Raw genomic sequence first — 27,360 nt, 5'->3', positions numbered from 1 at the left:
GTACTTGTATTATCAGATTTATTTTTGATATTCTGAATTACAACAAGTGAGAATATAGGATTAGGTGATGTCTTGGTTTCAATTCTGAAATTTTAAGGGTGTGTTATGTTAGATGTAATAACTACATGGTTTATGAGAGATGAAGACAATTTATTTGACTTTTTGTCTTGCTTTGTACATTCCTAGATATTACCATAATATTAAATCTGAAGATTATTATGAATATAAAAATAAATTTTTAGCTGAATTTATAATTTTCTTATATATAAGTAGAAATTATTACTTTGGAAATGCCTTTTACTGTATAAAGTGGGATCATTGTTATCATTGCTCTATCTGGGTGACCATAAATATAAATAAACAATACAGTTTGGTCTGAACAGATTTCAAATGTGTTTGGCATTGTTAATAATGCTCATTTACAGTTTGATAATTGCATCAGTTTATATGGAGAAATCTATACATCTATTTGTTTTAGTTAGGGTGATACTACCTACTGTGACAAATAGATGCAAAATGTATAGAGGCTCAAATGCTACAAGTTTATTTCTTGTGCTCATAGCAGTATGAAAGGGAAAACAAGTTGGTTGAATAGCTGTCCTCCATGCAGTCATTCAGGATCCAGGATGTCATGGGCTCTGCCATCTTCATCACATTATTAACAGGGTCATTCTGGAGGTCATCTCCATTCCAGCCAGATGAATGAGTACATATGAAAAGTTTTTATAGGTTAGTTATAGAAGTAGCAAACATTAATTTATTCATATTCCATTAATTGAAACTCAGTCACATGCCCACAACTAACAGCAAAGGAGGCTGGAAAATGTAATTGAGTGTGACCAGGAAAAAAAAAGGAGAGCATGTAATTTAGGAAACAGCTTTTCCTACATTCCACCTTTCTGGTCATGATATAGCCATGCACATCCTTTTTCCTGCCTCCCCAGTAGGGAGATCCTAAAGTTCCCCACTTACTGAATCCCGCACAAAGTCAAGGATCTCAAGCCAATGCACAGTCTGTGGTTCCTTGAGGTTTACAGACTATGAAATTTACCTACTGTTTCCCAGCCTCACCAGGCCTCTAATAAATAACAGCAAAGCAAAGGATAACTGCCTCATAGCTCCAATAATCACTCCCATTTAGAAAGGGAAGAATGGGAAACACACAGGGGTCATTGATCCATGCTGTGCAGGATACCGCTGAGAAGGCCCATTATACTGACAGTAGAAGTTTCTTGCTTAGACCCTAGTTATGGTCTTTTTTAGAGAAATTCCCTTGTCATGGCTCTGCCTTCTGGATGGTTCTCCTTCCTGGTCACATATGAAGTGAGTGTTACAAATCCACAAAGTTTGCCTTCTTTGGGGACAACACTCTGCTGGTTTAAGTTTAGAGGCCCAAGGATTGGTTTTCATTCACAGAATTTTTTAAACAGAATTTCTGGTTTCCCTGTAAATATAGTTCCTTCATATTTTAGTAAGCTTCTTATCATTTCTAGTTAGTTCCATGTGCCAGTAATCATACTGCGATTTCTTTCCTAGACATGGTTCTCAAGTCTGCTTTCTTTATAAACATCAGATCTCCTACGCCTCTCTTTCTATAGTGGCTGCCTCTAGGTGATCTGGAACATTACGTTCAGGTGAGAAAGGAACATCCTTGATCTGCTCTTTGCCCCTCTCTCTCTTTTTTAACTGAGATGTCTTAATGAGCATTTGTTCTTCAAAATCTGTTTAACTTTTTTCAAAAATTTTTAAAAAGTTTTATTGAAGTATAGTTGATTTACAATGCTGCGTTAATTTCTGCTGTACAGCAAAGTGATTCTGTTATACATATATATACATTCTTTTTTTAAAATATTTTTTCCATTATGGTTTATCATAGGATATTGAATATAGTTCTCTGTGCTCTACAGTAGGACCTTGTTGTTTTAGCCATTCTATATATAATAGTTTACATCTGCTAACCCCAACCTCCCACTCCATCCCTCCCCCAACCCCCTCTGAGTCTGTTTCTGTTTCATAGATAGTTTCATTTGTGTCATATTGTAGATTCAACATGTAAGTGATATCATATGGTATTTGTCTTTCTCTTTCTGACTTCCCTTAGTGCGATTATCTCTAGTTGCATCCATGTTGCTGCAAATGGTATTATTTCATTCTTTTTTTATGGGTGGGTAATGTTCCACTTTGTGTGTGTGTATAGATAGATAGATAGATAGATAGATAGATAGATATCTCATCATCTTCTTTATCCATTCACCTATTGATGGACATTTAGGTTGTTAACATGTCTTGACTATTGTGAATAGTGTTGCTATGAACATAGGGGTGCATGTATCTTTTTGAATTATAGTTTCGTCTGGGTATATGCCAGGTAGTGGGATTGCTGGATCATATGGTAATTCTATTTTTAGTTTTCTGAGGAAGCTCCATACTGTTTTGCAAAGTGGCTGTACCAGCTTACACTCCCACCAACATATAGGAGGTTTCCTTTTTCTCCACATCCTCTCCAGCATCTATTATTTGTAGACTTTTTAATGATGGCCATTCTGACTGGTGTGAGGTGGTACCTCATTGCATTTTTTTTAATTTTATTTTTTATTGAAAGTGGGCATAGAGGGAGCCTACCTCAACATAAAAAAGGCCATATATGACAAACCCACAGCAAACATTATTCTCAATGGTGGAAAACTGAAGGCATTTCCTCTAAAATCAGGAACAAGGCAAGGGTGCCCACTCTCGCTACTATTATTCAACAAAGATTTGGAAGTCCTAGCCATGGCAATTAGAGAAGAAAAAGAAATAAAAAGAATCCAAATTGGCAAAGAAGAAGTAAAATTGTCACTGTTTGCAGATGACATGATACTATATGTAGAAAATCCTAAAGATGCTACCAGAAAACTACAAGAGCTAATCAATGAATTTTGTAAAGTTGCAGGATACAAAATTAATACACAGAAATCTCTTGCATTCCCATATAATAACAATGAAAGATCAGAAAGAGAAATTAAGGAAACAATCCCATTCACTACTGCAACAAAAATAATAAAATATCTAGGAATAAACCTACCTAAGGAGGCAAAAGACCTGTACGCAGAAAACTATAAGATACTGATGAAAGAAATCAAAGACGACACAAACAAATGGAGAGATATACCATGTTCTTGGACTGGAAAAATCAATATTGTGAAAATGACTATACTACCCAAAGCAATCTATAGATTCAATGCTTCTCTTTAACTTTCATTTACTGCTATTTGGCATTTAGAAGTTGGCTTTTCCAATCTTGTTCCCAAATTACTGGGCTCTCTATTCCCTCATCGTTTTGCTTGTGAACTGGCCAGTTCTTACCTGACTTCATCTTTATCTTGTAGCTCCTTCCTCGAAGCATTGAGGAACACTTCCAGGCACCCTCTGGGGAACACTTAGGTCTGTAATAGACCCCACCAACATACATGATTCAATCACAGTAGAATTTCATTTCTTTTTCAATAGAGTACAATGATAGTTTGAACTAAAATATTGCCTGCCATGTCAGTAAACAAAGGATGTTGCAGCCATCAAGCTATCACATTACAGACACTGGATGGTGAGCCCTGAGGAAACTCAGGATGGAGACAAACAGGCTGCCCACTGCCAAGCCCATCTAGCAGTCAGCCACTGTAGCCACCTGTGATAGTGCAACAGAGGAAACTCAGGATGAGAAAACACAGGATACTGGCCCCAGATAGCTGAAGTGCATATCAAAGGAATGATTTCAGTGAGCCCAGACTCTTGCATCTTCCCATACCTAGAAAAGAGCTAAATTCCTTAAGCTGAGCCATCTGGTTTTCTTTAATTAATAGTAATCTTTTGATGTTCCAACTACCTGGTCTTTGTTGCAGAAACTCCTGTATATCCTGGCTTCCCCCCTTGCCTCTTTGAGCAGTCTCTCAGAGTTATTTGAGATGCTTCCTCCCAGGCTTGAAGTCCTAAGAATGTTTGCTGAATAAAACATAACTCTCAACTTTTAGGTTGTGCAGTTTTTTCAGCCGACAATAGTAAATAAGTTACAGAATACCCTCCTCCATCCCAGGCAGATCAAGATTCTGTGTTCTTACAAAGATACCCTTACGGTTTCTCTGGGGATTATTCCCATTCTAGCCAATTGGAAGGGGAAAAAGAACACAGGATTCAACAAGGGAGATTTTTAGTGTTCGGGTCTGGAAGTGGCACACATCACTTCCATTCATATTCTGTTGACAAGAATTCAATTAAATGTTTGATTTCAGGCTAGGAAAAATAGTGCCAGGAAGAAAAGGACAATATGGATTTTGGTTAGTAGGTTGCAGTCTCCGCTACAGTACCTAAATTCAGTAAAAAAAAATAGGATTTGAAAGATATTTTGTGGATTAAAACAAACAGTGCATATAATGTAGTGTGGGGGGGGAAGAAATTTTCTTCTACCCTTCTAGGTTCTTCTGGCTGGTCTAAGAATTAAGTTGACATGAGACAGATTAACAGGAGAAAATCAAACAGAACTTTAATAACATGTATACATGGGAGACACCGAGGAAAACAGAGTGACTCATCAAAATGGCTGAAACCCTCACCTTAAATACCCTGATCTCCAGCTCTGTAACAGTGTGCTTTCATTGAGCATTAATAGTACTTGATAAAATGAATGTTACCAAGAATGAATAATTGGGAAATTTAATTGTATTTAATTGTATTTATTTGCATCAACAATTGTATCCTTGATAATTTATTTGAAAGAATTTTATATTCTTTTTTATTTTTTTACATCTTTATTGGAGTATAATTGTTTTACAATGGTGTGTTAGTTTCTGCTTTCCAAAAAAGTGAATCAGCTATACATATACATATATCCCCATATCTCCTCCCTCTTGCATCTCCCTCCCACCCTCCCTATCCCACCCCTCTAGGTGGTCACAAAACACCGAGCTGATCTCCCTGTGCTATTGGCGGCTTCCCACTAGCTATCTATTTTACATTTGGTAGTGTATATATGTCCATGCCACTCTCTCACTTTGTCCCAGCTTACCCTACCCCTTCTCCTTGTCCTCAAGTGCATTCTCTATGTCTGCATCTTTATTCCTGTCATACGCTTAGGTTCTTCAGAACTATTTTATTTTATTTTTTTTAGATTCCATATATATGTGCTGGCATACGGTATTTGTTTTTCTCTTTCTGACTTACTTCACTCTGTATGACAGACTCTAGGTCCATCCACCTCACTACAAATAACTCAATTTCATTTCTTTTTATGGCTGAGTACTATTACATTGGAGATATATATATATATATATATATATATATATATATATATATATATGCCATATCTTCTTTATATATTCATCTGTTGATGGACACTTAGGTTGCTTCCATATCCTGGCTATTGTAAATAGAGCTGCAATGAACATTGTGATACATGACTCTTTTTGAATTATGGTTTTCTCAGGGTATATGCCCAGTAGTGGGATTGCTGGGTCATATGGTAGCTCTATCTTTAGTTTTTTAAGGAGCCTCCATACTGTTCTCCATAGTGGCTGTATCAATTTACGTTCCCACCAACAGTGCAAGAGGGTTCCCTTTTCTCCACACCCTCGCCAGCATTTATTGTTGGTTGATTTTTGGATGATGGCCATTCTGACTGGTGTGAGGTGATACCTCATTGTAGTTTTGATTTGCATTTCTCTAATGATTAGTGATGTTGAGCATCCTTTCATGTGTTTCTTGGCAATCTGTATATCTTCTTTGGAGAAATGTCTGTTTAGGTCTTCCACCCATTTTTGAATTGGGTTGTTTGTTTATTTGATATTGTTTGTTTATTTGATATTGAGCTGCATGAGCTGCTTGTAAATTTTAGAGATTAATCCTTTGTCAGTTGCTTCATTTGAAAAAAAATTCTCCCATTCTGAGGGTTGTCTTTTCATCTTGTTTATGGTTTTCTTTGCTATGCAAAAGGTTTTAAGGTTCAATAGGTCCCATTTGTTTATTTTTGTTTTTATGTCCATTTCTCTAGGAGGTGGGTCAAAAGGGATCTTGCCGTGATTTATGTCATAGAGTGTTCTGCCTATGTTTTCCTCTAAGGGTTTTATAGTGTCTGACCTTATATTTAGGTCTTTAATCCATTTTGAGTTTATTTTTGTGTATGGTGTTAGGGAATGTTCTAATTTCATTCTTTTACATGTAGCTGTTCAGTTTTCCCAGCACCACTTATTGAAGAGGCTGTCTTTTCTCCATCGTATATCCTTGCCTCCTTTGTCATAGATTAGTTGACCATAGGTGCATGGGTTAATCTCTGGGCTTTCTATCCTGTTCCATTGATCTATATTTCTGTTTTTGTGCCAGTACCATACTGTCTTGATTACTGTAGCTTTGTAGTATAGTCTGACATCAGGGACCCTGATTCCTCCAGCTCTGTATTTCTTTCTCAAGATTGCTTTGGCTCTTCAGGGTCTTCAGTGTTTCCATACAAATTGTGAAATTTTTTGTTCTAGTTCTGTGAAAAATGCCAGTGGTAGTTAGATAAGGATTGCATTGAATCTGTAGATTGCTTTGAGTAGTATAGTCATTTTCACAATGTTGATTCCTCCAATCAGAAAACATGGTATATCTCTCCATCTGTTTGTATCATCTTTAATTTCTTTCATCTGTGTCTTATAATTTCTGCATACAGGTCTTGTCTCCTTAGATGGGTTTATTCCTAGGTAATTTATTCTTTTTGTTGCAGTGGTAAATGGGAGTGTTTCCTTAATTTCTCTTTCAGATTTTTCATCATTAGTGTATAGGAAAGCAAGAGATTTCTGTGCATTAATTTTGTATCCTGCTACTTTACCAAATTCATTGATTAGCTCTAGTAGTTTTCTGGGAGCATCTTTAGGATCTCTATGCATAGTATCATGTTATCTGCAAACAGTGACGCTTTACTTTTTCTTTTCTGATTTGGATTCCTTTTATTTATTTTTCTTGTCTGATGGCTGTGGCTAAAACTTCCAAAACTATGTTGAATAATAGTAGTGAGAGTGGACAACCTTGTCTTGTTCCGGATCTTAGAGGAAATGGTTTCAGTTTTTCACCATTGAGAATGATGTTGGCTGTTGGTTTGTCATATATGGCCTTTATTATGTTGAGGTAGATTCCCTCTATGCCTACTTTCTGGAGGGTTTTTATCATAAATGGGTGTTGAATTTTGTCGAAAGATTTTTCTGCATCTATTGAGATGATCATATGGTTTTTCTCCTTCAATTTGTTAATATGGTTTATCACATTGATTGATTTGTGTGTATTGAAGAACCCTTGCATTCCTGGGATAAACCCCACTTGATCATGGTGTATGAGCCTTTTAATGTGCCGTTGGATTCTGTTTGCTAGTATTTTGTGGAGGATCCTTGCATCTATGTTCATCAGTGATATTGGCCTGTAGTTTTCTTTCTTTGTGACATCTTTTTCTGGCTTTGGTATCAGGGTGATGGTGGCCTCATAGAATGAGTTTGGGAGTGTTCCTCCCTCTGCTATATTTTGGAAGATTTTGAGAAGGATAGGTGTTAACTCTTCTCTAAATGTTTGATAGAATTTGCCTGTGAAGCCACCTGGTCCTGGGCTTTTGTTTGTTGAAAGATTTTTAATCACAGTCTCAATTTCATTGCTTGTGATTGGTCTGTTTATATTTTCTATTTCTTCCTGGTACAGTCTCAGAATGTTGTACTTTTCTGAGAATTTGTCCATTTCTTCCAGGTTGTCCATTTTATTGACATATAGTTGCTTGTAGTAATCTCTCATGATCCTTTTTATTTCTGCAGTGTCAGTTGTTACTTCTCCTTTTTCATTTCTAATTCTATTGATTTGAGTCTTCTCCCTTTTTTTCTTGATGAGTCTGGCTAATGGTTTATCAATTTTGTTTATCTTCCCAAAAAACCAGCTTTTAGTTTTACTGAGCTTTGCTATGGTTTCCTTTATTTCTTTTTCTTTTATTTCTGATATGATCTTTATTATTTCTTCTTTTCTGTTAACTTTGGAGTTATTTTATTGTTCTTTCTCTAATTGCTTTTGGTGTAAGTTTAGGTTGTTTATTTGAGATGTTTCTTGTTTCTTGAGGTAAGATTGTATTGCTATAAACTTCCCTCTTAAAATTGCTTTTGCTGCATCCCATAGGTTTTGGGTGGTCATGTTTTCATTGTCATTTGTTTCTAGGTATATTTTGATTTTCTCTTTGATTTCTTCAGTGATCTCTTGGTTATTGAGTGGTGTATTGTTTAGCCTCCATGTGTTTGTATTTTTTACAGATTTTTTCTTGTAATTGATATCTAGTCTCACAGTGTTGTGGTCAGAAAAGATACTTGATATGATTTCAATTTTGTTAAATTTACCAAGGCTTGATTTGTGACCGAAGATATGATCTATCCTGGAGAATGTTCCATGAGCACTTGAGAAGAAATTGTATTCTGTTGTTTTTGGATGGAATGTCCTATAAATATCAATTAAGTCCATCTTGTTTAATGTATCATTTAAAGCTTGTGTTTCCTTATTTATTTTCATTTTGGATGATCTATCCATTGGTGAAAGTGGGCTGTTAAAGTCCCCTCTATGATTGTGTTACTGTCGATTTCCTCTTTTATGGCTGTTAGCATTTGCCTTATGTATTGAGGTGCTCCTGTATTGGGTGCATAAATATTTACAATTGTTATGTCTTCTTCTTGGATTGATCCCTTGATCATTATGTAGTGTCCTTCTTTGTATCTTGTGATAATGTTTGTTTTAAAGTCTATTTTGTCTGATATGAGAATTGCTACTCCAGCTTTCTTTTGATTTCCATTTGCATGGAATATCTTTTTCCATCCCCTCACTTTCAGTCTGTATGTGTCCCTAGCTCTGAAGTGGGTCGCTTGTAGGCAACATATATATGGGTATTTTTTTTGTATTCTTTCAGCCAGTCTATGTCTTTTGATTGGAGCATTAAATCCATTTACTTTTAAGGTAATTATCGATATGTATGTTCCCATTACCATTTTCTTAATTGTTTTGGGTTTGTTATTGTCGGTCTTTTCCTTCTCTTATATTTCCTGCCTAGAGAAGCTCCTTTAGCATTTGTTGTAAACCTGGTTTGGTGATGCTGAATTCTCTTAGTTTTTGCTCTTCTGTAAATATTTTAATTTCCCCCTCAAATATGAATGAGATCCTTGCTGGATAGAGTAATCTTTGTTGTGGGTTTTTCTCTTTCATCACTTTAGATATGTCCTGCCATGCCCTTCTGCTTTGCAGAGTTTCTGCTGAAAGATCAGCTGTTAACCTTATGGGGACTCCCTTGTATGTTATTTGTTGTTTTTCCTTGCTGGTTTTAATATGTTTTCTTTGTATTTAATTTTTGATAGTTTGATTAATATGTGTCTTGGCCTGTTTCTCCTTGGATTTATCCTGTATGGGACTCTCTGTGAGAAGTGGACCTGATTGACTATTTCCTTTCCCATATTAGGAAAGTTTTCAACTATAATCTTTTCAAATATTTTCTCATTCCCTTTCTTTTTCTCTTCTTCTTCTGGGACCCCTATATTTCGAATGTTGGTGCGTTTAATGTTGTCCCAGAGTTCTCTGAGATTGTCCTCAATTCTTTTCATTCTTTTTTCTTTATTCTGCTCTGCGGTAGTTATTTCCACTATTTTATCTTCCAGGTCACTTATCCATTCTTCTGCCTCAGTTATTCAGCTATTGATTCCTTCTAGAGAATTTTTAATTTCATTTATTGTGTTGTCCATCATTGTTTGTTTACTCTTTAGTTCTTCTAGGTCCTTGTTAAACGTTTTTTGTATTTTCTCGATTCTATTTCCAAAATTTTGGATCATCTTTACTATCATTACTCTGAATTCTTTTTCATGTAGACTGCCTGTTTCCTCTTCATTTGTTTGGTCTGGTGGGTTTTTACCTTGCTCCTTCATCTGCTGTGTGTTTCTCTGTCTTCTCATTTTGCTTCACTTACTGTGTTTGGGGTCTCCTTTTCTGAGGTGCACGTTCGTAGTTTCCATTGTTTTTGGTGTCTGCCCGCAGTGGCTAAGGTTGGTTCAGTGGGTTGTGTAGGCTTCCTGGTGGAGGTAACTGGTGCCTATGTTTGGTGGATGAGGCTGGATCTTGTCTTCCTGGTGGGCAGGACCACGTCCAGTGGTGTGTTAAGAGGTGTCTGTGACCTTATTATGATTTTACTCAACCTCTCTGCTAATGGGTGTGATTTTGTTCTTGTCTTGCTAATTGTTTGGCATATTGTGTCCAGCTTGCTGTTCGTTGAGTGGAGCTGGGTCTTAGCATTGAGATGGAGATCTCGGGAAGAGCTTTTGCCATTTGATTTTATGTGGAGCTGGGAGGTCTCCGGTGGACCAATGTCCTGAACTCGGCACTCCCACCTCAGAGACACAGGCCTGACACACAGCCGGAGCACCAAGACCTTGTAAGCCACACAGCTCAGAAGAAAAGGGAGAAAAAAGAAAGAAAACTGCATAAAATAAAATAAATTTTAAAAATTATTAAAAATAAAAATAAAACATAATAAAAAGAAAGAAAGAAAGAAAGAAGAGAGCAATCAAACCAAAAAACAAATCCACCAATGATAACAAGCACTAAACATTATACAAAAACCAAACAAAACAATCAAAAATATCCAGACAGGCAGAACCCTAGGACAATGGTAAAAGCAAAGCTATACAGATAAAATCACGCAAAGAAGCATACACATACACACTGACAAAAAGAGAAAAAGGAAAAAATATATATATATCTATATAAAAAAAAAAAATAGGAAACGAGCAACCAAATCAATAAATAAATCTACCAAAGATAATAAACTCTAAATACTAAACTAAGATAAACATAAAACCAGAAACAAATTAGATGCAGAAATCAAACCCCAAGTCTACAGTTGCTCCCAAAGTTTACCGCCTCAATTTTGGGATGATTCATTCTCTATTTAGGTATTCCAGAGATGCAGGGTTCATCAAGTTGATTGTGGAGTTTTAATCAGCTGCTCCTGAGGCTGCTGGGAGAAATTTCCCTTTCTCTTCTTTGTTTGCACAGCTCCTGGCATTCAGCTTTGGATTTGGCCCCGCCTCTGTGTGTAGGTTGCCTGAGGGCGTCTGTTCTTCCCTTAGACAGGACGGGGTTAAAGTAGCACCTTATTCAGGGGCTCTGGCTCATTCAGGCTGGGGGGGAGGGAGGGGTATGTAATGCGGGGCAGAGGCCAGTGTGACGTTGCAACAGCCTGAGGCACACTGTGTGTTCTCCCGGGGAAGTTGTCCCTGGATCATGGGACCCTGGCAGTGGCGGGCTGCACAGGCTCCCAGGGGTGGGGGGGTGGATAGTGACCTCTGCTTGCACACAGACTTCTTGGTAGCTGTAGCAGCAACCTTAGCATCTCATGCCCGTCTCTGGTGTCTGTGCTGATAGCCACAGCTTGTGCCCATTCCTGGATCTCATTTAGGCTGTGCTCTGATTCCCTTCTCCTTGCTCACTCCAAAACATTGGTCTCTTGCCTCTTAGGCAGTTCCAGACTTTTTCCTGGACTCCCTCCTGGCTAACTGTGGTGCATTAGCCCCCTTCAGGCTGTGTTCACACAACCAACCCCAGTCCTCTCCCTGAGATCTGACCTCCGAAGCCCGAGCCTCAGCTCCCAGCCCCGGCCCACCCTGGCGGGTGAGCAGACAAGCCTCTTGGGCTGGTGAGTGCTGGTCGGCACCGATTCTCTGTGCGGGAATCTCTCCACTTTGCCCTCCGCACCCCTGTGGCTGCGCTCTCCTCCATGGCTCCGAAGCTTCCCCCCTCCGCCATCCGCAGTCTCTGCCCGCAAAGGGCCTTCCTAGTGTGTGGAAACCTTTCCTCCTTCACAGCTCCCTCCCACTGGTGCAGGTCCTGTCCCTATTCTTTTGTCTCTGTTTTTTCTTTTTTCTTTTGCCCTACTCAGGTACGTGGGGAGTTTCTTGCCTTTTGGGAAGTCTGAGGTCTTCTGCCAGCGTTCAGTAGGTGTTCTGTAAGAGTTGTTCCACATGTAGATGTATTTCTGATGTATTTGTTGGGAGGAAGGTGATCTCCACGTCTTACTCCTCTGCCATCTTGAAGGTCTCTCGAATTTTATATTCTTTACCAATATCTAATGGGAATAAGTCAAATGCATTTTTACCTGTTGCTTTAAAAATGGATTTTGTGAAATAAATTATTCCTGAAGTTTGTAGATAGTTCTTTTGAGTTTTTAGGACTTCATCATAATTATTTTCTTTCTTTGCAGCAGGCATTTTGGAGATCAAAGATGGGGAGAAAAGATGCCTCCACTATAAAACTTCCTGTTGATCAGTACAGAAAGCAAATTGGTAAGCAATGAATTCCCTTTGATACATTCTTGTGAATTAAGATGAAGAAAAAAAGCAATTATGTGTGATATTAAGAAAATAACTTTTCCCTAATACATATGATGCACAGAATATGAATAACAAAGGACTGCACAGAATTTTTAAGGAACAAAAATCAGTGCAGCCCTGTTTACCTATGAAGAAATACCTTTTTTGTACTTATGATTTTTCAAAGCTCTTATAGATTTATTTAATTTGGTAAAGCAAAAATACTTTTATTGTTATTCTTAAGGCAAGGTGCTTGTGTATAATCAGTATTTTTAATATTAACATCTGTTTAATTATTTATTTTTATCCTTATAAAATCTTTCAGTTCTTTTGACTCTTAGTGACAATAATGTGATAACCTCAAAATTCTCCATTAAAATTTTAACTTTGTAAAATGGTGGACTAGAGAGAAGTCCAGTCAACAGCAAAGGAAGATAACAGGAAGCTGCTCTGTTTTAGACTATGCTCTATGTGCAGGATTCCCTACCCAATCTTTTCAAGGATGCATGGAGTATTTACAAAAAATTACCTCCATACTACGTCACAAACCAAGTCCCCTCAATTTTAAAGAATCAATATCCTGCAACCACAACTTTGAACAAAGTGTAGTAAATTAGAAATCAGTTGGAAGCCAAAAAGTTAACCTCCCCTTCCCCACCTGCTACCCTCTCTTCTTACATGTTCCTTCCTGTTGCCACCTGTTCCCATTCTTTTGGAAATTAAAATAATAATAATAATAAAACCTCTTGTAAATAACTGACAGATAAACAAAGAAGTTACAAGTCAGAAAATAAGTAGAAGTAATTGATAACAATAGAGTATATACCTGTTTTATAAATATGATACATAAGGTACACTCCATAAGGGAAAAGATGTTTCTGCAAAACAAAGAAGATGAAAACAAAGTGAAAAATATTTAAAATATGTAACCAATTAAAAATTTACATGTAGAAAAATAAAGCCCTACTATAAAGAAAATAACCTGGAAATCCAATAGTAAAATGTGCAAAAAATATGAGCAGGCAATTCATAAAAGAGGAAATCAAAATACACAAAACCAAACAACTATTACAAAAAAAAATGCAATCAAAAAAATCTTATGAAAGATTTAACTCACCTAACTGATGGATAATGCAAATTAAAAAACAGTATTTCTGACTATATTATTTCTTAGGAGAAGGTTTATGATATTTGATTTCTTTTGTATATATTTTCCTTCACTTATAGGATGCAGCATGAGTAAATAGTGTGGGTTGTTATATTATTTATGTGTTTAAACAGAAGGACTGACTTACCAGATTGAAGTGTGATCAAATGGGATGTGCTAAACCACATAAATAAAGAATAACCATATTGGGGATCAATCCACATCCAACTCTTAAATAAACAATTCTTAGAATTTTGACGAGTGTATATATCCATGTAACCACATATGCCAATCAAAATATAGAACATTTCCATCTTCTCAGATAGTTCTAGTCAGTCCTTACCCACACCCCCCATATGCAACCACTGTTCTGATTTCTATCATCACTGATGACAGAAAAATAAAATAAAGCATCAGCTAAGATTTTTATTGAAATTGAATTGTATCTAATGATCAATTTTTGAGAATAGACATCCTAAAAATCTAAAGTATTCTGTTCTATAAACATTGCATATCTTTCCTTTGATTTAGTTCTATTCATACATATAAGAGCCAAGAAAGAATAGGACAGAGAAAGTAATATAATTGTAAAGTCTCAGCCCTCTTATACTAAATTGTTCTGAGGATTCTGTGTTATGCATTATGTTCCCATATAGAGTTCTCTTTCCTGTTTCACTTCCTCTTGAAAATATAAGCAGGCACAAGATCCACCCTTCTCACAGGATGCTTGTGAGATCCATAAAAAGTGTTAGAGCAGTTTATAAACTAGAGTGTTGCATGGACATGAGTTATCCTGGGTATACTTTGCAAATACAGTAATCATGATCAAACAAAATATACTAAAATTAAAATAGCGAGGGTATACTTTTGTTTACTCTTTTTAAGGATAATGCACTGCAGTGTTTAGATTTTCATGTATATACTAGAGAATAATATAGTAATATTATGTAAATAATAATAATATGTAAGATTTTGTAAAGAGAGAAAAAATGAAATAGAAAAGATATTAATTAGTTAATTAATTAGGATATTAACTAATTCGAGAATTTTCTCAAGGAAAGATTTTTTTTTCTCACTTAATGTGTCAGAGTTAGAAAGTACCAGAAGCCTCAACTCATACTAATGATGATAGATGGTCTATCACCGACACTGTCTTCCTTACATGGAGTTCTATGTAGACGTTTTCCCAGATACGATCCAAAATGTGAGGAGGGAATAAAGCAACTAGAATTATTTTAAGAAGATATTTCAGTATTGGTGGTAAAAAACGAAGTACAAATAGCAAATAAACTGAGTATCACAGTGTTTTTTTTTAGTATTCAAGCTGTTAGTAAGCTAATTTAGATTGCTAATAAAGTTTCACAATGAATAGAGGCATTGTATGTGTGCAGTGTTCACTTGTTACTAAATCTCATTTATTTACGTAATTTTTGTATGGTCAGTCTGTAACTGTACTTGGCAAAACCAGTGCCATTTTTGAATGATGATTTCAATATCACTGTTTAATATTTGTCTTCCACTAAAAGTTTTGCCTTTTTAATTATGTAATAAATGACAGTGATTAATGGCTTTCACAAAAAGCCTTTCTTACAGTAGTCTTTGCTCAGGTAAGAATCAAATGAGCTGACAATGTGACTGGAAACACCTCGTAGATAGAGAATTTTCACATTAAATGGACACTACGTTAATTACTGTATCATGATCTTGAAATGTGTAGTGAACTGAGATGGAATACCCTTCTCACTTTCAAGGCAGTAAACTAAGAAAAACTGAATATTCTGAAATATTGCTGACTGCAAGGGGAAATAAATTGGTTTGGGCCTTACATTTCTTCAGAAATAATGTTTTAAAAATAGATAGTGTGAGACTGGCTAATATTACATGTATTATTCTAGAGATAAATTATTTCAAAATTGGAAAAGAATAGAATTTTTAAAACTTCTAACATAATTAAGATATTTTATAAATAGATATTATTAAATATATGAGGCCAAATAATACATGTGCTAGGTAAATCATATAAAAATTATAACTAATTTACTTATAAATTCCTATTTTCTTATATAACAGAAGTATTATAGGCATCTTGTGCCACGCATATCTTATTTCATCCTCATAGTAGTCCTATAGGAGCTATTGTTAGCTTCATTTTTTACAGATCAGGAAAATACAGCACAAATGGGTTAAAGAACTTTCTCAAGGTGCTACATTTGGTAAGAGGTAGAGCCAGGACTCCGTTCCAAGAAACTGACCACAGAATCCCTTCACTATACTGCTTCCCTGGGGCCAAAGACTATATTAGGTACTGGCAGATGCAAAAATAATTAAGTCATAAGATCTGAGTTCATGGAATTGGCAGTATAATAGCACTATGGCTGTTATGACTGTCTGAGGAAACTATGGTCATAATTTAGAAATACAAAGTCCGAAATAAATTCTGGTATTTCTTAATTCTCTCTATGTTTTTAAAACTCCTAATGTTATTACTGTAGTTTATTTAGTAAAAATTCGTATATAATGATATACGTATTTACTATTTCCTCTATTCCTAATTCTGTTTTATGTCCCAGACTTTCTATCTAAAATCATTTTCTTTTGTGCCTGGTAGACATCATTTTTTAGAATTTCCTAGAATATATGCCTGCTTGTGGCAAATTCTCAGTTTCTTTTTTTAAAAAATGATATTGATATACCATTATTTCTGAAATATGTTATCTCTGGCTATAGAATTTGCATTTGGAAGATTTTGTTTTTATTTCATTGTGTGTTCTTTCAATATATGAAAATATCACTCCTTTGCATTTTGTCTATTATTTTTACTCCTAGGAACTCAATCAAAATGTTACTTCTTTAAAAATAATCTTTTTTTTTTTTAACCTCCTTTTAAGATTTTCTGTGTCTTTGGATTTCTGCAGTTTCACTAAGATGAGTCTAAGTATAGGTTTGATTTCATTTATTCTATTTGGGGTTTACTGGGCTTCCTGTTGTTGTAGATTCATTTTTTTAAATATGTTCTTGAATATTCTTATCCATTTTTTCCTGAAAATATTACCCCAGTTTCATTCTTTTTCTCTCATTTTTGGCAAATACCAGATATTCTATTGCTGTACAATAGAAAGGTGCATTTTCAGCTTTACTAAATGCTGGTAAATTACTCTCTAAAGTGGATGCACTCACTATTTTACAGTCACAGAAACGATGTAAAATGTTGTCTATTTCTCCATATCTCTTTGTTACTTTTTAGACTTAAAATTTTTGCCAATCTCATACACATGAAACTGTATTCATTCTTATTTTAGTTTTCATTTTATTACTTACTAAGATTAATCATCTAATATATTTATTGATCTTTTGATTTCTCTCTTTGGCAAATCTATTGCTGCCATTTTTCTTTTTCTTTTTTTTGTGTGAGTAGACTTTTAACTACTATTCTTTTCTTTCATTCTTTTTTTCATCTGTTAATAGATCTATATTTTCTTGAACCAATTTGTGTAACATCCTGGGATGAAGCTGAATGAAATCTACTGAGTTGTTTTTCTCTCATTGCATTGTTTCATTTCTTTATTTATACTGATAATAATTCTCTGTTACTTTATTCCATTATCCAATTTGCTTCTTGCTTTGGAAATACCTTACTTGTTTAGTTACTATAGCTTTTATACTTTTATACTTTTTTTTATAGTCTTTGAAGTGGTAGGACAAATCCTCACCCTTATTTGTTGTTTTTAAAACTTGTCTCAACTACTCTTGGTCCTCTATCCACTCATGTGAATTTTAAAATTAACTTTAAATAGTCATGAAAAAGGCCACTGGTAGTCAAATTTGAATTCCATGGGATTTGTAGATTACTTTGCAGAGAATTTATGTCTTTATATGTGAAAATTCATATCAATTTTATCTTTTGAAATGATCCTATGGCTGGTAAATTCAATAATTTTTTATTATTTTCTTCATAAAGTTATTGAGTATTTTTGAGCTAAACAGAAGTGATACATAATTTATTTGCTATTATTGTGTAATTTTTTTGCTAATATAAAATTATATTTTGTAATTGGCTCTTGCTGCTATATAAACATGGTAATGAGTTTTAATTATTAATCTTGTACTAAGCAGCCTGACTGCATTTTATTAGTAGTAATAATAATTTGTAATTTCTTTTTATTTTCTATATAGATGATTTTCTAATAGACATAATTAAATTTTTTTTAACCTTTGTATTTTATCTTTCATATCTTGTTATGTTGTGCTTTTCAAGTAGTGGATATAAATTACTGACTTTTAAGAAAACACTTCAGTCGTTTTGCCATTATGTATAATACAGCTCTAGGGTTTTGGTACATACTTTTTGTTGGACTAAGGAAATTCCCCTTTGTTCTTAGTTTGCTAAGAGTTTGTTTTTCTTTTTTAAAATAATAAAGTATGTTGAATTTTATTGAATTTTTTTCTGTATCTGTTGGAAGGATATTTTTGTTATTTTGGCAAATTGTATTTATAGATTTTCAAATGTTAAACTATCCTTGTATTACTGATATATATCCTACTTTGTCTTGATATTTTTTAATACACAGCTGAATTTAGTTTACTAATAATTTAAGATTTTTTTTAACATCCTTCTTCATGCATGAAATTGGCACATAACTTTCCATTCTCTTGCCATCTTTGTTCAGTTTTAGTTTCAGAGTCATATAAGAGTTCTATAATGAATTGGAGAAATATCTTTTTTATATGCACCAGGATAGGTTATATAAATTTGGAAATATGACTTTCTGGAATGTTTATAAAACTCCCTAGCAAAACCCCTGTCTGAAGCTTTTTAGGTGAGTAGACTTTTAACTACCTTTTTTTTCCATCAGTTAATAGATCTATATTTTCTTCAGCCAATTTGGGTAACATATTCAGTGATAAAGTTGAATGGAAAATTTCAAATATACTCATAAACAGTTATGCATAAAATTCTCTTAATATTTTAAAATTATAACTGTAATTTCTATTTTTAATTGATGTTATTTAATTTTACTCTATCTCTTTTTTCATCATCACTTGAGATTTGTTTCAATTTTTTAGACACTTTAAAGAATTAGCTTTTGTTACTAGATTTTATTATTTCCTTTTCCATAATTCTACTGTTGTCTCTGATTTCTTTCATTGTAATTCTTTAACTTGTCTCTTTCTTTTATAATTATTTCAGTTGAATTCTTCGCTATTTGCTTTTCAAACATTTTTTACTAATGTATTCATTTAATGGATCAGTTTTCTTCACTACATTATTGGCTCTATTATATTATTTTAGAGCTTTCTTGAGTTATATACAGTTATCCCTCAGTATCTGCCAGGGATTGGTTCCAGGACCCTCTGCAGGTACCAAAATCCATGGATGCTCAAGTCCCATAGTTGACCTTCGTATTAATGGCTCTGCATCTATGGATTCAACCAACCTTGAATTGTGTGGTACTGTCTGTATTTACTGGAAAAAAATCTTTCTAAAAGTGGACCTGCATGGTTCAAACCCATGTTGTTCAAGGGTCAACTGTGTATATATATATGCATTTCAAATTGATTTTTAACCTTATTGTTGTCTGTTCAGAAAATGTTTTTAGAATAATGTTAGTTTTTGATATTAAGCTCTTCTCTATTGCTTACTATATATATGGTCAATTTTGTTAACATTCTCTCTGTGCTTGCAAAGGATAGGTATCCTCTAATATTGGGATGCAGTACTGCTTATATTAATTGTGGTGTTCAAATCTATTTTGTACTTAATATGAATGTATGAGCTGTCATTCTGTGAGAAAGAATAATTAAAATATTCTCACTAATTCCATGAAGCTGTCAATTCTTGTAATTCTGTCATTTTTTACTTTGTATATTTTGAGGTTATGTTTTTGTTGCATAGCATTTCTAAATTGGTATATATTTCTGATAATTATTCCCCCTTTTCTATTAAATGCTGGTCTTTATAAAGTGCTATTAATTTTTTTTTCAGAGAATCTTTTTTTGTCTTAAATTAATGTTGGTAAAGACCTTTCTCTTGTTTAGTATTCTGATTGACATTTTTGTTCCTACCCTTTTACTTTCATCTAGACTTTAATGTTATATTTTATGATTTTGATACAGCCTAAGAATCTTTGTTTTGGGGCAAGCAAATTTAATCGTATATTATTTACTGTGAATAAAAAATCTAAATATATTTCCACAATTTTATTTTATATTTTTTATCTGTGGTGGTTTTTCCTTGCTAATCTCTACCCTAACCTTCTTTCCAAAAAAAATTGGATTGTCTTTTTTTTTTTTCTTTCAAATTTTAAAGTTTTACTTTCCATTTCTTTCTCTATTTTCTTTTTTTGTTTGTTTGTTTGTTTAATTTTTTCATCCTTCAAATGTTATCTGGTATATTTGACTTAGTGAAAGCTAAAGTGTATCAATATGTTTATTTATCCTAAACAATATAAAGATTTTTAACTCTTTATATCTGATTACTTTTTCCTGTTGTTCATGTTGTTGTATGTATTACTTGCTCTCTTGTTTTTAACAGGATAATAGTTATTATTTTTAACTTTTTAATCACCAATAATTACTTAGATCTAACTTTATGTTTGCTCTCTTTACTAACCACTACCTCATATTTTACATCTTCCTCCTGGTGAAGTTTCCTTGTTCCTTTTGCCTGAATGCAAATATCTATTAGGGAAAAATTCCTCTGTCTCTGCTTAAAAGACAATATTGTTACATTGTACTCACACTTGAATTATTGTTTCAGGTGTTTTTGATGAGAACTCATCCATTAGGCTAATTGTCATTTCTTTTTGGTGTATTTTTTTTCCTGTCATTAAGAATTTTTTAACATATTTTTCAACTTTAATTTAATGCAAATGTTTATTTTTATTGGTAAAAAGAAAGAAAGGGGGTGGGTTTCAGAATTGGTGTGATTCTTCATCCTGGGGATTCTCGTCTTTCTTAAGTATCAGAAGGACTTCAATCTCTGATTTTTTTTTTTTTTTTTTAATGACTTTCCTCCTCTCTAATCTCTCCTTCTGGAATTCCTATTATATATAAGTTCAGTCTTCACATTATAGCATCCATATGTCTTAAAATCATTTTTATATTTTATATCACTGTCCTACTCTGGGTTACTTCTCAGATCTACCTTCCCTTTGACTAGCATTCACAAATTCCTTCTTTTTCTCTCTCTCATTTATTTATTACTATGACTAACTTGCACCCATAGATGTATCATTTCACTGACATTTTTGTCCTAGGTAAAAGGTCTATTTAATCATTTTAAAAAATCATTCTGTTCCTTAATTTTTTCCTCTTTAATTATTTTAAATACCAATTTTATATATTCTTTCAGGTTTTTTTTAATTATTCCTTCTTCTTATGGTACCAACTTTCCCATTTGTTGTATTGGCTTATTTATTCTATGTCATGCTATTTTCTTCTTTTTCTTTCTTTTTTTTGATCTCTTTGTGCTTTATGGTTCTGAGTTTGTGTGTATGTATTCAGCTTCAACAGAGGTTTGTTTTTGTTTCTGTTTTCTCCCTCTGTGAGAGTCCCAGCAGTCTGAATTATGAAATATTCTTATGGAACAGTGTTCTATTTATTTATTGACAATGGGGATTTTATAGATTTTGGACTATTATTTTGGACTTATTTCTTGGCCTAGGATTCCCACAATTTGGACCTCATACCTTGTTTTGGGTCTAACAGTATTAAGATTTGTATTTCTCACAGGAGACACATCTATCTTCCACACCCAGAACTTAGAGGAAGCAGAAAGATTCCTTGCTATTTCTCCAAACAAGCACAGAATTATTTTTTGTATGTTTTGGTCAGTCCTTTGAGAACCTCAACTTTATCCATATATCTCACAGTGGCACTATACAGGCCTGGGCCTTTAAAATCTAATGTGCAAGCCTCTTGACGTCTAATACAGGCACTAATATGACCACCCCGACTTCTGCACCCAGGACCACCAGGACATCAGCTGGAACTAGCTGTCTTGCTTTGAGTTTTTTCCTTGTTTCTGGCATTTGAACATTTTCTCTATTTCCTTTATTTTATTATAAATATATGTATGTATGTGTGTATGTAAATATGTGTACATCTAATATTAAGAGCTTTATAGAATGTTTGTTTGTTTGTTTGTTTTTTTCCTACTGTTTCTATGTACTTATATCAGAGAAGGGTCCATCTCAGCCCATTCTACCATGTTTTCAGAACTGGAAGTCCTTTTAACATTTAACTTTGCTGATTGCACATACTGCTTCCTTTCTACCTTGTTTAAGTATTTATATTTTTATTTGTATCTACTAGGATTTAAACATTTTTGCAGGCAGAAGCTCTATCTAATTTTTGCATCCTTAATGATCATCCCTAATGATAGAAGGTACTTAATAATTATTTGTTAAAATAATCAATAAAACAATCTCCCTAATTCTTAGGTAATTAAAATTCTATATGCCCTTTGTTTAACCTACTCTGTTTATATTATTTATTGTTTTGTAATTCCTCTTGAAATAATAAGCAGTATCTTTAACTAACTTGAAAACTCATTGATATATGCTGTTATTTAATTTTTCTGGAATTTGTTTTTTATCTTCTGTGTGATACTTTTTGTTGTTTTCCTTTAATTTTATCTCTGTATCCCCAAGGGCACTTTACACATAGCAGCTACTTAAAAAAATGTTTGTTGATTTTTTTTTTGAGGGGGGGAGTGGTGGTTAAATACAAACTAAAGATTGAGATACTTTATAATACCTCTTACTTAACTACATTTCCCTCTGTTGGGGAGGAAGAAACTTTCCTCTATCCATCTAGGTTCTTCTGGCTGGTCTAAGAATTAAATTGATATGAGACAGATTAATAGGAGAAAAATCAAACAAAAGTTTAAATAACATGTATACATAGGAAAGACCCAGCAAAAACTGATTAACTCACCAAAATGGCTGAAACCCTCACCTTAAATACCATCTTCAGCTAAAAATAAAGGAGGACTTGGGGGTAGTAGTTTGGAATTTTAAAAGAAAGGAAGGTAATTCACATGCAGATGGAAAGCAAACTTTTGGTAAACAAATGTTTGCTGGGCCCTGCAGAGATAATGAAACACAGAGTTCACTCTGATCTGTAGGCACTGCTGAGTTTCACCCACCACACCCAGCCCCTATTCTTGCAGATATCTCTGGTGATAACTCTATTCTTAGAACAAGCTCTCTACCTAAATTTTTTAAACAGGAGAAGGTCAAAGTTTCTTCCTGAGTCTTTTTGGGCCTTGATTGTTTTAAGCTCAAAATAATCTGCATGCCAAAGAGACATTTCGAGGTGGCAAATTTTGCTCCCCTACATGTATAAGTTGCTCTCCATATATGAAATTGTTGCTTGGTTAGCATTTTTAATGTATTTTTCTGGGAAGTTAATTTATATCTCATAAGCAACTTGTTGCATTATCTTTGTAGCAACCCAAAGTAAAGTACTTGTTTCTTAGTACTTAATGACTTAATGTGCTGTTAAATGGTGATGATTAATGTTAAGTTGATTAATGTATGATTAATGTTAAGTTGTTCTGTGCAAGCATTGAAAAATTATCATTGTTTGAGTTGCCTCTATAACATAATTTTAAAAGTTTGCGTGAGATTTTTGTTTCTGAGTATTAATTTACCAGCTTCCTCTCTATAGCCTAGATACCCCTCAATAATTTTAAGAAAAATACTTTTTTCAAATTTACTTTTGTAGATACCTCCTTTTTCTAAGTAAATATGTGGCATCATTTTGTATGACTAGCTAAGTATAAAAGTGTACAATGCTGATGAGAATCCATTAGATCTGTATTTTTTATTGTGTTTCTGGTTTTGTAATAATTTTCTTTTTATCAACTTGATTGATTAAAATTTTAATTATATTTTGCCTGTGACCATGCAATTTGTGATTTTATTCATCTTGCAGCTATCAAAATGCAGACTTTTTGTTTACTGGCATAGCTACTGGAGCTTGCTATAGAGTTCCATAAGAAAGACTATTGACCCTTGCTTTTGCAAAGAGTTTTCTATAGTTATTTGTAGTTTGTAATATAGTAACTAAAAATTGTGTTCATATAGTAGTTGGAAAATTACTTTATATGCCAAATAGTATTGTTCTTTTATGTGTAATTATGGTAATATGAGAAAAGTAAGATTTCAAATAGCATTTGCTTTTTAAGGAAGGGAGGATGGATTTGAAGCAGTTGAGAAATTATTCTAAAGATGTTATAGGAAATATAAAAGTCTTTATTGTTGATTAGCAAATTTTATTATTTGTCAGTATTTTGGGCATGCTGTAAATAACTCATCTTCCAATAATTCATTTGTGTAATTAAATTTAGATTGCAAATTTTTCTTTTCAAATATTTTGACTCTTATCTCTTCGCTTTTCTATTGTATCTTAATTGGTGTGGTCTATATAAATGGACAATAAATTATATATCTTTGTTATAGAGATCAGACAGTGACTAGAACTTGGTATTCATCCCAGACAGAATTATGATTGAATGTGTTTGCAAGATTAAAGCACTGAATTTACTTTTTTCTAATTAAAGGCAATTAAAGATTTCCAGACACAAATAAAAGACAATGAATTGAGGAATAAGTGTAGGAGCAAGTCCATTTGCAGGTGAAAAGATGTGCCTTTGAAGCAGAACCAGCTGTATTTTCATTGAAAGAATAACAGTTGAGGAAGCTTTTCTGCATGTGCTTGCTTGATAGCATAATGTACTCATAAGCAGCTTACGCAGTATTCAGAAAATAACAGTGCATTAATTTTTAAAGCAGCAAAGGCAGAGGAAGAGCAGTACTGCCACATGATGATAATGAGTGTGGCTAGTGTAAAGTCTACTGTTCTAAGAAAGAAAAAAAAAGTGAGCTTCTGAAAAATGAACATTTATAAAACAATAACCAGATATTCACATGATAATGAGCTTAGACCTCAATATCAACAAAGGGCAAAGATGCAGTCTTGTTTCTGGGCAAAGCTAAGGAATTAAAAAGCAAAAAGCCAAAAGCAGTTAAGTAATCTATTCTTTTATTAAACTAAGGAAACTGTCAGCAAAACTGTGGCACAGTAAACACAGACTATTATTTTAAATATAAAATAATTCATGGCATAAATGTAGGTTTTTATGTCGAATTAAATAGAGCATATAAATTACTCTATTCTTTCCTAAATTAATTTAATATGAGGAATGGAAAATGATAATATTGAGATACCAAAATATGATCTTTATTAAACATATATTCTTATATCTACCCGTGATTCTTTATAGAAACAGTGCCCATGCTAAAGTTAAATATATTTTAATTATACTGAATAAGAAAGGAATTTTTAACATATATAATACCTACTGATCAGAAATTGTAAATGAAAATGGCTTTTTAAAGTATTCTGTTTAAAAAAGCAGACACTACACAGATTGTTTGCAAAGTATATATAAATAAAAATTATGAGAATGTAGGTATTATCTTTGCTATCAAAAAATTCAGGCATAATTCAAAAATTCTTTTGCATCAATGTTTTCTTTTTAGTTATTATTTTGCTCTTAGTTTATATTTATAATCCCTGTTTAAGACTTGAAACAGGAAATTCTGGTGATTATGTACAATGAGTTGTCAAGTATATGTTTTCAATTTATATTTAACAGGAGAAATCAGAGACAGACTAGTTTGTTTTGTTAAAGTTTCTTGAATTGGGAACTACACACATATTATTAGGTAAATCTTAGTTTTCTGTCATTAGAAGTAACTTGAGAGATAATCTTTTGGGGCATAAGGATGATTAAAATGATCCCAAAGAAAAGTATCCATTCCACTTTGCTCTTAGTTTTATAAAGTGTGAGCCAGGGCTGGAAATAGCCGTGAATCCAGAGTGAAACAAGAAATAAACTCTTATTGTTCTCTTATCTCCTGGAATCAAGAAGTAATCAATTAACCTCTCTCTCTCATTTTCATGTTATTTCAAGTTGGCTTTCTGTCCTATATCATGAAAATAATCCTGAAGAGTATCTAAGAAGATCCTCAAAAACTACCCAGATATTTTCCAACCAAGACAGGGACTGTTACTCTCCAAGTCTAGGATCTTAAGTGATATTTAGTCTTTTTATTTTTTCTTCTTTTTTCTATTATGATCCAGCCTAAAAGAAATATTTAAATTTTTATAATGCTGTTTTAAGGAGAAATTGGTTGTGTAGAGAGGATGGGCAGTACACTCTAGGAACAAGTGAAGAACTATAGGTTCAGGTTATCATTGTCAGTATTCTAGCTGGTCATAGTAGTTATAATTTATGACCTTCCTTCTCCAATATTCATTCCAGATCTTCTTATCTCTAGCAAGAATCTTAGTTTGATGAGCCCTTTGCCATTAATGGGTAACACAAATCTTCGTTCCTGAAGGTTCTAAGTGATTCTTCTTGTTATAAAGTCACACAGTTGACCTTTTTTTTTTTATATAGATATAGATGTATATTTATTTATTTTTAACATTTTTATTGGAGTCTAATTACTTTACAATGGTGTGTTAGTTTCTGCTTTATAACAAAATGAATCAGTTATACATATACATATATCCCCATATCTATGCCCTCTTGCATCTCCCTCCCTCCCAAAGTCCCTATCCCACCCTTCCAGCTGGTCACAAAGCAACGAGCTGATCTCCCTGTGCTGTGTGACTGCTTCCCACTAGCTATCTATTTTACATTTTGTAGTGTATATATGTCCATATATACACTACCACTCTCTCACTTTGTCACAGCTTACCCTTCCCCCTCCCAGTGTCCTCAAGTCTAGTAGGTCTGCGCCTATATTCCCATCTTGCCCCTAGGTTCTTCATGACCTTTTTTTTTTTTCTTAGATTCCATATATATGTGTTAGCATACAGTATTTGTTTTTCTCTTTCTGACTTACTTCACTCTGTATGACAGGCTCTAGGTCCATCCACCTCACTACAAATAACTCAATTTCATTTCTTTTTATGGCGAGCAATATTCCATTGTATATATGTGCCACATCTTCTTTATCCATTCATCAGTTGATGGCCACTTAGGTTGCTTCCCTGTCCTGGCTATTATAAATAGAGCTGCAATGAACATTGTGGTACATGACTCTTTTTGAATTATGGTTTTCTCAGGATATATACCCAGTACTGGGATTGCTGGGTCGTATGGTAGTTCTATTTTTAGTTTTTTAAGAAACCTCTATACTGTTCTCCATAATGGCTGTATCAATTTACTTTCCCACCAACAGTGTATGAGGGTTCCCTTTTCTCCACACCCTCTCCAACATTTATTGTTTGTAGATTTTTTGATGATGGCCGTTCTGACTGGTGTGAGATGATATCACATTGTAGTTTTGATTTGCATTTCTCTAATGAGTAATGACGTTGAGCATTCTTTCATGTGTTTGTTGGCAATCTGTATATCTTCTTTGGAGAAATGTCTATTTAGGTCTTTGCCCATTTTTGGATTGGGTTGTTTGTTTTTTTTGATATTGAGCTGCATGAGTTGCTTGTATACTTTGGAGATAAATCCTTTGTCAGTTGCTTCATTTGCAAATATTTTCTCCCATTCTGAGGGTTGTCTTTTCGTCTTGTTTATGGTTTCCACTGCTGTGCAAAAGCTTTTAAGTTTCATTAGGTCCCACTTGTTTATTTTTGTTTTTATTTCCATTTCTCTAGGAGGTGGGTCAAAAAGGATCTTGCTGTGATTTATTTCATAGAGTGTTCTGCCTAGGTTTTCCTCTAACAGTTTGATAGTGTCTGGCCTTACATTTAGGTCTTTAATCCATTTTGAGTTTATTTTTGTGTATGGTGTTAGGGAATGTTCTAATT

General features: G+C 33.8%; 1 protein-coding gene across 5 annotated transcripts in view; it reads left to right on the top strand.

Moving 5' to 3' along the window:
* The window catches only part of TRIQK (triple QxxK/R motif containing), a 90,839-nt gene that overhangs the window by 40,077 nt on the left and 23,402 nt on the right, over window positions 1-27,360 (top strand). For 3 of the 5 annotated variants that reach the window (XM_061171803.1, XM_061171801.1, XM_061171804.1), the window contains one exon: window positions 12,263-12,341. In XM_061171803.1, coding sequence (XP_061027786.1) covers window positions 12,281-12,341 — 61 coding nt within the window. In that variant the 5' untranslated portion in view covers window positions 12,263-12,280. Of the gene's footprint in view, window positions 1-12,259; window positions 12,342-27,360 lie in introns of all 5 variants that reach the window. The other 2 variants (XM_061171802.1, XM_061171800.1) reach the window with 1 other exon arrangement.

This window comes from Eubalaena glacialis, chromosome 17 (genome assembly GCF_028564815.1).
Source record: "Eubalaena glacialis isolate mEubGla1 chromosome 17, mEubGla1.1.hap2.+ XY, whole genome shotgun sequence".
NCBI lineage: Eukaryota > Metazoa > Chordata > Mammalia > Artiodactyla > Balaenidae > Eubalaena > Eubalaena glacialis.
Note: the sequence above shows the minus strand (reverse complement) of the source record. Positions and strands in the feature narration are given on the sequence as shown.